At 44.1% G+C, this 15,334-nt stretch overlaps 1 protein-coding gene across 2 annotated transcripts in view; it reads right to left on the reverse strand.

Annotated features, from left to right (window-relative positions):
* The window catches only part of TRPM3 (transient receptor potential cation channel subfamily M member 3), a 348,624-nt gene that overhangs the window by 138,559 nt on the left and 194,731 nt on the right, over positions 1 to 15,334 (reverse strand). For both annotated transcript variants that reach the window (XM_054178940.1, XM_054178939.1), the window contains exon 7: positions 7,273 to 7,447. In XM_054178940.1, the coding sequence (XP_054034915.1) occupies positions 7,273 to 7,447 (175 nt within the window). The remainder of the gene's footprint in view (positions 1 to 7,272; positions 7,448 to 15,334) is intronic.

Raw genomic sequence — 15,334 nt, forward strand, 5'->3', positions numbered from 1 at the left:
AATCGCCGGCTTCATTGCCAAGGTTCCTTTTCTTTACAGTTTAAAGTGCTGTTTGTTGTTTCTGGATTTTTGTGCATATTGTTTGAACTGTTACTTCTTCCTGCTGCTGAGGTATCTGTTCCACGACCGAACACCTCGAACCTGTAAATAGGTTTTATTTAATATTTTTTGTGATATTTTTGTGATTAATAAAATTATTAATATTTTTATTAATTGCTCTGTCTATTGAATATTAAAATATCCTTTTTCTAGACTACAATAGGTACACAGCAAGGGGATAAAACATTTTTGAACAAGTTTATATAAAATGTATTAATATTAAAGTCATTGAAACAAGAAAAATTACTTTTCAAAGGTTCATAGGGATTCTAGCACATTCAGATCTATCCCCAATGCAGGGATGGACTATACATGAACCTGAATATAAAATGGATTTAAATACTTGTGGAAAACTTGTCTTATTCCCAGTAGGAATATTCAGTAAGTTCAGGATCACATTTTTTTTAAACAAAAAACATACTAGTGCTTGTTCTAGACCTCAGTGTTCATGGATTTATGTTTTATTATTTGTATAACTCTGCTGTAGGTGTGAATACATATTCTCATGTATTGTGACACATGAAAATGAGTTCCTTGCCAGTCAGCTCTGATCAGAAGATTACTGCAGCTACTTAAACAAAAAAAATGAAGTAGTTCATAGTTATAAGAATCTGTGTGAGTTTCATGTTTTGTTTTCAAATTATTAAATCAGGGAATCAAAGAATGGTAGGGTTTGGAAGGGAACTCTGAAGATTATCTAGTCCAACCCTCCTAGAGTAAATCACACACTGGAATGTGTCAAGGTGGGCTGAAATGCCTCCAAAGATCACAGAATCACGGAATGTTAGGGGCTGGAAGGGACCTCGAAAGATGATCTTGTCCAACCCCCCTGCCAGTGCAGGATCACCTACACCAGATCACACTGAAATGCATCCAGGTGGGTTTTGAATATGTCCAGAGAGGGAGACTCCACAACCTTCCCTGGGCAGCCTGCTTCAGTGTTCCATCACCCTCACAGTGAAAAAAATTGTCTTCTTGTTTCCATGGAACTTCCTATGCCTCAACTTCCACCCATTGCCCCTTGTCCTGTCATTGGGCATCACTGAGAAGAGCCTGACTCCAACCTCTTGGCACTCACCCTTTACATATTTATAAACATCAATGAGGTCACCCCTCAGTCTCCTCTTCTGCAAGCTAAACGGACCCATCTCCCTCAGTTTCATAGAATACATAGAATACATAGAATAAATCAGGTTGGAAGAGACCTTCAAGATCACTGCGTCCAACCCATCAACCAATCAAACACCACCCAAACAACTAGCCCACGGCACCAAGCACCCCATCAAGTCTCCTCCTGAAAACCTCCAGTGATGGCTACTCCACCACCTCCCCAGGCAGCCCATTCCAATGGGCAATCACTCTTTCTGTATAGAACTTTTTCCTAACATCTAGCCTGAACCTCCCCTGGCACAGCCTGAGACTGTGTCCTCTTGTTCTGGTACTGGCTGCCTGGAAGAAGAGACCAACATCCGTCTTTCTACAACCTCCCTTCAGGTAGTTGTAGAGAGTAATAAGGTCACCCCTGAGTCTCCTCTTCTCCAGGCTAAGCAACCCCAGCTCCCTCAGCCTCTCCTCGTAGGGCTTGTGTTCCAAACCCCTCACCAACTTTGTTGCTCTTCTCTGGACTCGTTCCAGCAAGTCAACATCCTTCCTAAACTGAGGGGCCCAGAACTGGACACAGTACTCGAGGTGTGGCCTAACCAGTGCAGTGTACAGGGGCAGAATGACCTCCCTGCTCCTGCTGGCCACACTGTTCCTGATGCAGGCCAGGATGCCATTGGCCCTCTTAGCTGCCTGGGCACACTGCAGGCTCATGTTCAGTCTACCATCAACCAGCACCCCCAGGTCCCTCTCAGCCTGACTGCTCTCTAACCATTCCAACCCCAGCTTGTAACTCTGCATGGGGTTGTTGTGGCCAATGTGCAGAACCCGGCACTTGGATGTGTTCAATCTCATGCCGTTGGACTCTGCCCATCTGTCCAGCCTGTCGAGGTCCCTCTGCAGAGCCTCTCTACCCTCCAGTAGATCAACTCCTGCCCCCAGCTTGGTGTCGTCAGCAAATTTACTGATGATGGACTCAATGCCCTCGTCCAGATCATCAATAAAGATGTTAAAGAGCATGGGGCCCATCACTGATCCCTGGGGCACATCACTAGTGACTGGCTGCCAGCTGGATGTGGCACCATTCACCACCACTCTCTGGGCTCGGCCCTCCAGCCAGTTCCTAACCCATTGCAGTGTGCTCCCGTCCAAGCCATGGGCTAACATCTTGGCCAGGAGTTTGCTATGGGGAACGGTGTCAAAGGCCTTGCTGAGGTCCAGGTAGACTACATCCACAGGCCTGCCCACATCCACCAGGCGGGTCACCTGATCATAGAAGGAGATCAGGTTGGTCAGGCAGGACCTGCCCTTCCTAAACCCATGCTGGCTGGGCCTGATCCCTTGGCCATCCTCTAAGTGTTGTGTGATTGCACTCAGGATGACCTGCTCCATAATCTTGCCTGGCACTGAGGTCAGGCTGACAGGCCTGTAATTCCCTGGCTCATCCAACCGGCCCTTCTTGTGGATGGGTACCACGTTGGCCAGTTTCCAGTCATCTGGGATCTCTCCAGTGAGCCAGGACTGATGAAAAATCATGGAGAGTGGCTTGGCCAGCTCATCTGCCAGCTCTCTCAGCACCCTAGGATGGATCCCATCTGGTCCCATGGACTTCTGGATGTCTAAGCTGCTGAGGAGAGCTCCTATCACTTGCTCTTGGAACACAGGGAAACTATGCAGCTCCCTGGCTCCTTCTGCCAGCTCTGCAGGCCAGCTGTCTGGTAGATGTTCTTTCCCGCTAGTAAAAATTGAAGTAAAGAAGGTGTTAAGTACCTCTGCCTTTTCCTCATCCTGTGATACAACATTTCCCTCCATGTCAACCAAGGAGTGGAGGTTGTCCCTGCCCTTCCTCTTGCTATTAATATATTTATAGAAGGACTTTTTGTTGTCCTTCACATCAGAGGCCAGTTTGAGTTCCAAATGTGCTTTTGCCTCTCTAATTTTCCTTCTACATGCCCTAGCAACCTCTTTAAACATCCCATGGGTTGCCTCCCCTTTCTTCCAAAGATGATATACCCTCTTTTTTTCCCTTAGTTCTGTTAAAAGTTCATTACACAACCAGGCTGGCCGTCTGCCCCGGCGGCTCCTCTTCCGGCGCATTGGCACAGCCTGTTCCTGAGCCTTCATCAGTTCTTTCTTGAAGTAGGTCCAGCCCTCCTGGACCCCTTTATTTTTAAGGGCTTTCTCCCAAGGAACCCTCTGAATTATTTCCTTGAGCAACCTGAAGTCCGCCCTCCGGAAGTCCAGAGTGGAGGTCTTCTTGCTGCCCCTCTTAGTTTGACCAAATACCGAAAATTCAATTATCTCATGGTCGCTGGCCCCTAAACAGCCTCCGACCACCACATCACCCACCAGCCCTTCCCTGTTGGTGAAGAGGAGGTCAAGCATAGCCTCGCCTCTGGTAGGCTGACGCAGCACCTGGGATAAGAAGCTGTCCTCCATGCACTCTAAGAACCTCCTAGACTGTCTCCTCTCTGCTGTGTTGAGATCCCAGCAGATGTCAGGCAGGTTGAAGTCGCCCATAAGGACAAGGTCAGGAGATCTTGAGACAGCCTTAAGCTGTCTATAGAATGCTTCATCAACATCATCCTCCTGGTTGGGTGGTCTATAACATACTCCAACCAGGATGTCTGCCCTACCGGTCTTCCCTCTAATTCTTGCCCACAAGCATTCAACCTGATCGTCCCTAATCTCTAGTTCAATGGCATCTAGTGCCTCCCTGACGTGCAGGGCCACCCCTCCACCCCTTCTTCCTTGTCTATCTCTCCTGAAGAGCCTGTAGCCATCAATTGCAGCACTCCAGTCATGTGAGCTATCCCACCACGTCTCTGTGATGGCAACTACGTCATAACTTTCCTGCTGTAACAAGGCTTCCAGCTCCTCTTGTTTGTTTCCCATGCTTCGTGCATTAGTGTACATGCACCTCAGCTGGGCTGCTGGTTTGGCCTCTGACCCTAGCTTACTGCCCCCAGACTCTTGCCTGAGGGGACTTCCCCCTTCGAAACTAGTTTAAAGCCCTGTCGATGAGAGCTGCCAGTTCCCTCCCCAGAATCTTTTTCCCTTTAGGGGACAGGCCATTCTCATATACTGTGACCTTTCCCCTTCTTTGGGACAGATGTATTCCATCTGTTGCCAGGTGGCCTGGTGCAGTAGAAAGTTTACCAAGATCAAAAAACCCAAAATTCTTTTGTCTGCACCAGCCTCTAAGCCACTTGTTGATTATGGCTGCTGTCCTGTTCCTTGTGGTATTCCCTCCTGCAACTAAGGGTATTGAGGAAAAAATTATTTGAGCACCTGACCCCTCAACCAGATCTCCCAGGGCCCTGAAATCATTTTTGATAGCCCTGGGAGTTCTGATTACAACATCATCATTCCCTATCTGCATAAGTAGCAAAGGATAATAGTCAGAAGGCTGTACCAGCCTGGGCAGCCTTCTGGTAACATCATTAATTTGGGCTCCAGGGAGACAACAGAGTTCCCTATGAGATGGGTCTAGCCGACAAATGGGGCCCTCCATTCCCCTCAGAAGTGAATCGCCAATAACAATTACCCTCCTCTTTTTTTTGAGGGAGCAGGTCCTGATGCCAGGGGAGGGTTGTTTAACCTTAGTCTGCTTTGCCTTAGGCCGTTTAACCTTAGGTTGTTTACCCTTAGGCTCTTTAGCCTCAGGAAGAACCCCAGATGGTGTGTTCTCTGGCAACAGGACCACCTCACCCTCGATCTCCAGTGCCCCATACCTGTTTGTCAAGAGCAGTGGGGAAGGTGTGGGAAGGGAAGGTTTCTCTGCATAAGAAAGATGTTCCACTCCCATAATAATTTTCGTGGCTCTGCGCTGGACTCTTTCAAACAGTTCCCTGTCCTTCTTGAACTGAGGGGCACAGAACTGGACACAATATTCCAGATGTGGCCTCACCAGGGCAGAGTAGAGGGAGAAGAGAATCTCTCTTGACCTACTAACCACAGCCCTTCTAATACACCCCAGAATGGCATTGGCCTTCTTGGCCACAAGAGCACATTGCTGGCTCATGGTCAACCTTCCATCCACTAGGACTCCCAGGTCCTTTCCCCCTTCACTGCTCTCCAGCAGCTCAGTCCACAATCTATGCTGGTACATGGGGTTGTTCTTTCCTAGGTGCAAGACTCTACACTTGCCCTTGTTGAATTTCATTAAATCTTCCCCTGCCTTCCTACCTTCAAGCAGATCACTCCCACCTAACTTGGTGTCATCTGCAAACTTACTGAGGGTGCACTCAATCTCCTTGTCAAGATCATTAATAAAGATATTAAGCAGGAGCAGTCCTGGCACTTGGCCCTGAAGAACACCACTTGTGACTGTCTGACAGCTGGATCTAACTCCATTTACCACCACTCTTCGGGCCTGGCTATCCAGCCAGTGTTTAATCCAGCATAGTGTATACCTGTCCATGCCTGGGGCAGAGAGGTGGTTTTTTTTTCACAAGGATGCTATCTGAGATAGTATCAAATACTTCACTGAATTCTAGGTAAATGGCATCCACAGCCTTTCCCTCATCCACCAAGTGGGTCATTTTGTCATAGAGGGAGATGAGGCTCATTAAGCTTTCAGGAATCCATTCTCACTGGGCCTGGTCAGCTTATTGTCCTGTAGATGTTATGTTCTGCTACTCAAAATGATTTGTTCCATGACCTCTCCTCGCGCTGAAGTCAGTCAGTTCCTGGGATCCTCCTTCCAGCCCTTCTTGTAGATTGGCACCCATTTGCTACTCTCCATTCAGATGGAACCTCCCTGGTTAACCAGGACTGATGATAATTCATGAAGCATGGCATGATAAGCACATCTGCCAACTCTTTCAGCATTCTTGGGTGTAACCCATCTGGCCCCATAGACCTGTGTGTGTCTAGGTGGTTCTGCAGATTACTTGTCATTTCCTTTCAGGTTATGGAGGTCTCCTTCTGTTCCCCAACCCTGTCTTCCAGCTTAAAGGGCTGGCTGCCAAGCACAACTAATCCTGATATTAAAGACTGAGGCACAGAAGACATTAAGCACCTCAGCCTTTTCCTTATGTTTAGTCCCTGTATTTCCCCCTGCATCCATAAAGGATAAAGATTCTCTCTAGTTCTCCTTTTGTTGTTAATGTATTCATAGAAAAATTATTATCTTTTATGACAATAGCCAGACTGAGCTGTAGTTGGGCTTTTGCCCTTCTAATTTTCTCCCTGTATAGTTTCACTGCTTCTTTGCAGTCCTCCTGAGTGGCCTGTCCCCTTTTCCAAAGGCCTCAAACTCTCCTCTTGTTCCTGAGTTACAGCCAAAGCTCTCCATTTAGCCAAGCTGGCTTTCCATGCTGGCTTTCCATGCCAGCTCATCTTTCAGCATACAGGGGTGGTCTTTTCCTATGCCTTTAAGATTCCCTTCTTGAAAAGCGCCCAGTCCTCCTCAACTCCTTTGTCTTTCAGGATGGTCTCCCGAGAGACATTGCCAATCAGTCTGCTGAACAAACCAAAGTCTGTCCTACAGAAGTCCAAACTGGCAGTTCTGCTACTGCCACTCCTTACTTCTTTGAGAATCAAAAACTCCATTAGCTGATTATCATCAACAGCAGGTACTGGATGTATGTAATTCCATGGGCCCCCTGAATGTTGAGGTAGCTCGCTGATGTCATTATAATATGCACTTTGGAACTTGCAAAGTATGCTCACATCCTGGTTCAGCAAAACCACTTGTACAATAAAAGCTGAATACTGTCCTTGCCTCATCTTGAGTCAGCAAAGAAATGTGGGACAGTGGAAACTCAGATCGTTGCATAAGCATTGATGTGCAATCTACAAGATACCATACAACAACACTTGTCAGTTACATATCTTGGCAAATAACAGGTTTCTCCACCTCTGTTTATTCTACAGACTTAGTGTTGCTTTAAATCCTCTTTGTTTTTTGCTATGCTGGATACTTCCAGTATGTCACCCTTACTGATAATGGTATCAGATGTATGAGGAAGGTATTACTTTCAGACTGCATTGCTAATAATTTTCTGGGCTCTGTCCCACAATCAAGTTGAATCTGTGGATGGAGAAAGACACAACACAAAGACTTACCCTCCTTCTTCAGAGTATTTGTGACCAAAGGCAAGGATGTCAGATGCGCGGCCACTGCCATCACATATCACAACAGGAACAGGAGGAGTGTCTCGCAGGTACTCCAGAACAATAGAGATAACATTAGGACCTCCTTCCACAATAAGGGCCACCACTGGAACTCCTTGACCAATTCCTGGATTTATAAAAAGGAAACAAACAAACAAACCCCAAACCAAACAAAGAAGAAAAGCAACAAAAAATGCAAAGCAAAAAAAAAACCAGAAGAAAACAGAAGAAAAAAAACAGCCTGAAATTACTGCACTGTGACAGTATGGTGTTACGTCAGAGAAAATGTCATTTGGAAAAGCACAGATTTTAAGAGCAGAAAGGACCAATTTAGTCACCACACTGGTTCCACTGCATAAACCAAGATTTTCTAGAATTGTTATCTGTTTTAAACAAAAAAGCTATGGTTGAAATAGTGTGGTAGTTTTAGGCTGTGCCTAGGAAAATTTGCCACAAATCTTGAAGAGAAAGTAGTAGAACGTGAATACATTACCATTTGATGCAAAAGGAAAATAATGATAAGATCTAAATAATACCATTGGTCTGATATCTAACATAAAGTTAGTTGTGTACACTAACTCTTTCTCTTTTCGACTTCCTTCACTCTAGCCGATACTCACTGTGCTTCTGTCGGCTTGCAGACCTTGACTGCGTTTCTTTGTTGTGATTAAGTACTAACAGCCTACTCTCTGCTCTTCTCTCTCTTGTACAGGGGGGAAGTGAGCAAGGAGGGGGAAGCTGTTGGTAACCCCCTGGTTTTGCCCAGGGAGGTTCTTGCATTGTTTATAAGTTGTAAATAGATGTAAATATTGTGTATTTTGTACATATGCATTGCATTCCATGTTTCCAGACTGTAGTTTTGCTTGCAAATACAGTTTTATTTGCTTTCAACTCAGCTGGTCTGACAATTTTAGCCGGGGGTGGGGAGAGGAGGGGAATTTCAGCCCACCACTTTCATATTAACTGGTGCTTATCCAATCTTGGGGCATTCATTGCTCAACTGAGTGATTAATTAGTGCTCAGACTGAGGAAGCCAAAGTGGAGCCGTGGAAGTTGGTGAAAACAATGTTTTGGGGTGTTGGTGATTATTGCCTTGGTTTTGTCCATCATGGGAGATATGGTAACTTTTCACTACATATTCCACCTCAGTTTCTGGAATTTACAGTCCCCATAACTGTGAGTTATTTAAGTGATTTGAATCCTACAATGGTTTGTCTTCTGTGCCTGAATTTGCTGTCTTTATTTGTTGTATTAGGGTTGGCTATAACTTTGTGGAGAGAAAAGTGTAAGACTAGGCAAGTGTTTACCTTTTCTCCAGGCAGTGGCACGGAGCTAAGAGTCAACCAAGAAGCAGTTTCAGATCACAGTGGGGGAAGGGGAAGACAGAATAGTGGAGCTAAGAAACGCTTAGCTACAATACCCTTAGAAGGGGAAGGAAAATGTCCAGATCCCCAGTTTCCCACTGACCCAGAGACCTGGTATCAGGAGGCAATACGGGTACACCTAGCGTTTGATGCAAAAGCCGCGGCAGCGCTGGCAAAGAGCCAGGGTGGGGCGCAGACGGCCGGTAGCTCAAATGGCGCCGGCGGCGGTGGCGACTCCAGCGCGGGCAAGCCCTGCTCAAGCGGCTGATGTGCCCGGGGCCCCTGTGCAAACGGCGGCCAGCTGGATGCGCCTGCCAAGGTGACGGTCCCGGCAGTTTCGCCGACAGCCCCTACCCAGCAACAAAAGGCCAAAGGAAGACTAGGGAAGGTGTGCCCCTCCTCAGAAAGGAAAGAGGCACTGCGGGGCAGAATAATGAAGAGGTGATCTGGTACAATCATCACGGTTTCACCAAGGGCAAATCCTGCCTGACAAACCTGGTGGCAGTCTATGACAAGGTCACAACATCAACAGACAAGGGGAGAGCAGTCATTTACCGGGACCTGAGCAAAGCCTTCAACACTGTCCCACATGATGCCCTGGTCTCCAAGCTGTATGTGTTTGATGGATGGTTCACTCAGTGGATAAAGAACTGGTTTGATAGCCACACCCAAAGGGTGGCTGTCAATGGGCCCATGTCCAAGTAGAGGCCAGTGAAAAGTGGAGTCCATCAGGGATCAGTACTGGGACCAGTCTTGTTTAACATCTTTGTTGGTAACATGGACAGTGGCATTGAGTGCACCCTCAGCAAGTTTGATGACAACACCAAGCTGTGTGGTGCAGCAGACACAGCTGGAGGGAAGGGATGCCATCCAGAGGGACCTTGACAGGCTGGAGAGATTGGCCCATGCCTCTGTCATGAGGGTCAACAAGAGCAAGTGCAAGGTCCTGCATCTGTGTTGGGGCAATCCCAGGCACTGATATAGGCTGGACAATGACTGGCTTGAGAACAGCCCTGAAGAAAAGGACTTGGGGGTGCTGGTGGATGACAAGCTCAACATGAGCTGTCAGTGTGCATTTGCAGTCCAGAAAGCAAATCAGATCCTGGCCTGCATCAAGAGAAGTGTGGCCAGCAGATTGAGGGAAGTGATTCTACACCACTCTGGTGAGACCCCACTCCCTCCAGTACTGTGTTCTGGAGCCCCTATTACAAGAAAGATATGGACATGTTGGAACAGGTCCAGAGAAGGGCTATGAGGAGCTCCTCTCCTATGAGGACAGACTGAGAGAGTTGGGGTTGTTCAGCTTGGAGAAGAGAAGGCTCCAAGATCTTATTGTGGCCTTCCAGTATCTGAAGAGGGCTTACAAGAAAGCTGGTGAGGGACTTTTTAGGGTGTTGAGTAGCAATAGGACTAAGGGGAATGAATCCACGCTAAAGGAGGGTAGATTTAGATTACACATTAGGAAGAAGTTCTTCAACATGAGGGTGGTGAGACATTGCAACAGGTTGCCCAAAGCGGTGGTGGAAGCCCCATCCCTGGAAGTTTTTATGGCCAGGCTTGATGGGGGTCTGGGCAGCCTGATCTAGTGTGAGGTGTCCCTGCCCATGGCAGGGGGGTTGGAACTGGATGATCCTTGAGGTCACTTCCAACCCTGACAATTTTGTGATTCCACTGACTTCAAAAGAAGAAGTAGAACTGGGACTGAGATCTGCTGATAAGACAATATTAAGAATTATTAAACTGGATCTGGATGCTAAGAAATGGAGAAAGTTCACAGTGCAAGGTGTAAAGTAATGTACTTGGTAATTAGTAAGCCAGGGAGTAGATATTTCCCCTCATATTTTCAAAGGAAATATTTGGCTTGTATTCAAGAGCAAGTATGCATGAAACATCTCACAGAAGCTTGCATGTTACTATTTCTCTTTTAACAAGGCCTCCATCTCACATTCCTGCTATAAATGCAAAAAAAGCAGGTAGTGTCCCATGAATTAATTAATAGAATACAGACAAAACCGTGGGTTTATTTTTAATTGCTATAATGATTAATCCAAAACAGCAGAAATAGCACCAAAGACCTGGAAGTGAAAATAATTTCTCTAAAGCTCATCACTACCTTAATTCCAAAACCTAACTTGTATTTTGAGCATTTCAATAAGCATACATTTTTGCAGGGTAAACTAAATTGCTAAGTGTTTCACAGTGTCAGCTATTGTGGGTATTGTTGGTGCAATATTGCAACTTAGTCTGCAATATTGAATGAAAGATTTATTCAGTCAGCCTAAGCTTTCATTACTTTGTTATTGCCTTTGTGGCCAGCAGCACAGCCGGTGAGAGATTTCTGGCAATTGTGATTCCAGGAAGGTACGTATCAGAGCACTTGTCCTGATGTGCAGCAGTGGCAACTTGTAGGCCTTCATGCTATTGTACAGAAAAATAAATCTTTTCTCCTTTTCTCTCCAATGTTTTCTCCTTGACAGAGCAGTAGGACATGAATATGTAAGTTAAAACAATAAAGTAGAAAAAATAAATGAATTTGAAAATGGACCATGTCTATGGTGTGTGAAAGGAGATTAAAAAAATTACCATGGTTTGAGAAGCCCTATTTTCCCCCAGTTCTTGGAAAAAAAATTACAATATTTTGTACTGTGTATTTATAAATAACCTATATCTGCCTTATAAATTATTACTAATCCTTTTATGAGGAGTTAAACAAGAGTTACTAATTTTTTAGTAGAGACCCAACAGCTGAATAAAATACCTCATTTACTACAAAATGCATTTACTATTCATGTTTTCGAGCATGCTTATAGGAGTAATTGGGACATATTAGTGTGTTGCTTATTGTTTCTAGGCTGACCTCTGATATCAGCAGAAATGAAATGGAGAGGCTCTAATTCACTGTTCCTGACAGAAATATGTCTAATTTCTGCATCTTAACAGTAGGTAGTTGTAGGTGCATTGATTTCCAACTGGCCACCACTGCTCCTTCATTGGGTCAGATGTGCTGGTGTAGGTTCCTGTACATTTGTTCTCTTTTTTTTACCTGGAAGTTTTTTGCTGGATATTTTGGTAATTATTTAGATTTGCTGGGGAAGTTAGAGCCTATAGCTGTCCATGGAGCTATAATTAAGGAGTTACTACACACTGGTTGGCAAAGTAATGATGTTCATCTGGAAACCTCAGTCACACTTCCCATACAAGGCACAGCTGTAGAGAAGTTCTCCAGAAGCTGGATGCAATGGAAGAGCTTAAGGCTTATTGTGCATGTCAGACAGAGTCACTGTGAATGTACCCAAAGACTCCAAACTGTAGCTAAGAATGGGGAAAGTAAGTTTCCATGAACCTGCACAGTGCAAGTGCAGTCAGCTTCACATCTCAAAGTCTTTTCTACACAAAACACAACGTTGCTCCTCTGTGCAGTGTGGAGACAGGATTCTCACTCTTCCTAGAAATCCTGACCCTACTGCAAGTGGGTACAGGGCTGCACAGGGAAACACGGAGCTCAAACAGCTCATCAGTTCTTCATGAAAGCTGGTATATTTGCATGATCGAGGGGACTCTACAGTTCTGCAAAGCACTGCCCTCCATGTCCACAGGTTGCTAAACCTTCCTGGACTTAGAGATAGTGTGGATGGTGGGGTACATATATCAGCAGGTTTCTGTGGCGGCCATCATACCACAGGTTGTTGTGTGATTATCTGAGATAATGTGAGAGTGAACTTTTAGCAGTAGAAAGTTTCTATGACAGGCTTTAAAATTATTTCAGGCTTCTAACCTGTGTATGTCCTGTAAGAGCTCTATCATTTGTGAGCAACAGCTACCTTTCTACCTTTCTCCATGAGTTCCAGAGTTGTTTCACAACCATTTCTTGGTGTCTCTTTCTTCCCTGACAAATTGCTGCTCTTGCTAGCTGTAAGTACTTGGGCTGCCCTGATCCAATCTCTCCTTGGTTGCAGCCTTTTCTATCATTTAAGGGCCCAATTTGTGGTGGATACCTGGCTTGAGCATTAGTCAACTGTAATGATAAGGGTAAAGGCAAATAGCCAGCAGAATGAAACATGTTTTCTTTTTACATACTGAAGATAATCATTCCAGCCCTTGCAGATGTGATATCCTTCATATACATTCACATAGAGCTGTACAACATGATGATCAAAACAAGAAAGTTCATAAATAAAATATTAGGATTTTAAAATGGGAAGAAAGTTCACAAATACAAGATACAACAGCCTTGCCTTGAAGAAAAACTTGGGTTTGGAGGTTTATTTAATCCTAACACAAATACACTCTTAACACATTTACTACAACTTTATTATCAATAGGTATAACTCGATATGCGCTTCAATATGGTAAATTCTAAGCAGTACATCCTGGTTTGGTTTCCTTTGATTGTGGCAAGTGATTTGGATGTGTAACAATTGAAACAAAACTATTTTTTGAATCACATGTGAATGAATATTTATACATGTGATTCTACTAATTTGGAATAGAAGCACCAAATTCACTCTGCTTATAAGCCTAAAGCAAGTGCCAGTTCAACATATCCGTAATTGCTTCACAGAATGACAGAATCACAGAATTATTCAGGCTGGAATAGACCTCTGAGATTATCAAGTCCATGAGCTAACACCACCACATCGAACAGACCATGTCACTAATTGCCACATCCAGTCTTTCCTTAAACATCTGCTTCCATCTTCCATCAGCTTACTGTTTTTGCTAGCCTGATGGCAGGAGGGCGGAGGAGTCTCTTTTTCTTCATGTGTCTCCTGATGTACCTACCTCAAGGATGGTAGAGTATGACTCCACCAATCTATCTCCTCCTCAGAGTCTTTGATACTTCGTAGCCTTTCAGTATTATTTTGTAACTCAGCCACTGTGCAGAGCAGGTCATCTACTTCTTCACACCTTGCACACCTGTTCTTAATGTTATCATCCAGTACTGGGGACAGGCTATTGCATTCGCTGCAGCCAGAGACCTGGACATGCCTCTGTGGCAGTGTTGTCTGGGTTGATGCATCCTTTTCAGAAGTATTTTGGTCTAAGTGTTAACATAGCACTTGGTTATCATTTGCACAGAATGGATAAATACTTTAATATGCTCCAGAATTTTAATAAGTAAAAGTCCACTAAGTGTGAGCTAGAAAGTTTGAGGAAAGTAATTTTTAATTTCTGAAATAATATTTGCCTTACAGTAATAGAGAGCTCTTTGATTGTTAGTAAAGCCTGTCTAATCACTCCTTAAGTGCTACTCAAATATATTTATAGTAGTAATGGTTTTACAACAGTCTTAAAAAGATTTGCCACAGAAATATCTGCTTCATCTCTGAATACCTGTGTGCTACTCCCTATGATCCCAACTGCCAGAAGGGCTAAGTGGCGATAGAGAACATCCTGAAATAATCCAGGTTACACTGAAATAGCTTTTTGCTTTCCCTTCCCCCTGCCTCTCCCCCCAGTCTATTATTCAGATTTCAGGCCCTTTTGGAAACACCACTCTGATCTGTACCAAAAATTTTGTTTAAAATATCAATATAAAATACATGAGATCATCTGCAAACACAGCACTGCAAATTACAGCTGCAGCAAATTTACCACTAAAAAAATTACAGTATTACCTATTAACTAAGTGAAGGTGTCTGGAAAAAAGGGAATGCAGCTTGCCTTCACAGGATGATGGAGGGAGATGTTGTGTCTTCCTACTAAGAGAGACAGGAACATCCCCCAGCTGCCACAACCAGCTCAATTTCATACAGCTGCACTTCTTACAGTTAGCTCTCACCTTTCTTCACTCCTTATCTCCAGTATCTTTCCCAGAGCAGAACTGGTTACTACTTATTCTAGATATGGCAAAGGTGAGACTTTTTTTTTTTTTTTTTTTTTTTTTTAAAATCCTTGAAAGAACTGCTTAATAATAAAAGCAAAGGAACTTACAGTTAAAAAAAAAAAAAAAAGACAAACTTTTAAGTTTTCTATTTTCATGAATTAAGTAGAACTTCCACTTACTTGGAGGCTCATCACATGTCCTATGACTGAAGAAATCAAAGTGACCCTGGGAAGCCTACACAACAAATTCTAAGAATATTTGCTGTCTTTCTCAGATGTGCAGAACTAAAGGATTATGTGTGACAGAATGATACAGAACCACTAAAATAAAGGAAAGCTCATAATTATTTGACTCATTTTTGCTTTCCAATTTATTTTTTACTTGTCTTCTGCTGTAGGCTCATTTAACCTCTCTTGCTATAATTTCTTTTTTCTTTTTCATGCTTCTTAACCACATTTTGAAATTACTCTTACAAATTTTATTTTGTTCATCTTTACTCTTTCCTTTGTAGTCTGCATTCATTTTCTTTCCCCCCTTGTTATGGTCACTACCATTCTGCATTCTCATCTTTCTGGTTTCCTTTGTGGAATCATAGTCACACTTTCACCTCTTCTCTGTTTTCTTAAACAAAAATCTTCTTTTGCCACCTCTGTTTTATTTCTCCTCTTTCCTAAGAGCGGGATCACAGTTCAGTTGTCCCAGCCTATTCTCCTTTCTGTGCTGCCACATCTCAGTACGTTAGTTTTCATGCATTCACTGTTCTTCTGTATCTGTCTAAATCTACCTATCTGTTATCCTATCATATGTGATACTGACAGATAAA

The sequence above is a fragment of the Dryobates pubescens genome, chromosome Z (assembly GCF_014839835.1).
Source record: "Dryobates pubescens isolate bDryPub1 chromosome Z, bDryPub1.pri, whole genome shotgun sequence".
Classification (NCBI taxonomy): domain Eukaryota; kingdom Metazoa; phylum Chordata; class Aves; order Piciformes; family Picidae; genus Dryobates; species Dryobates pubescens.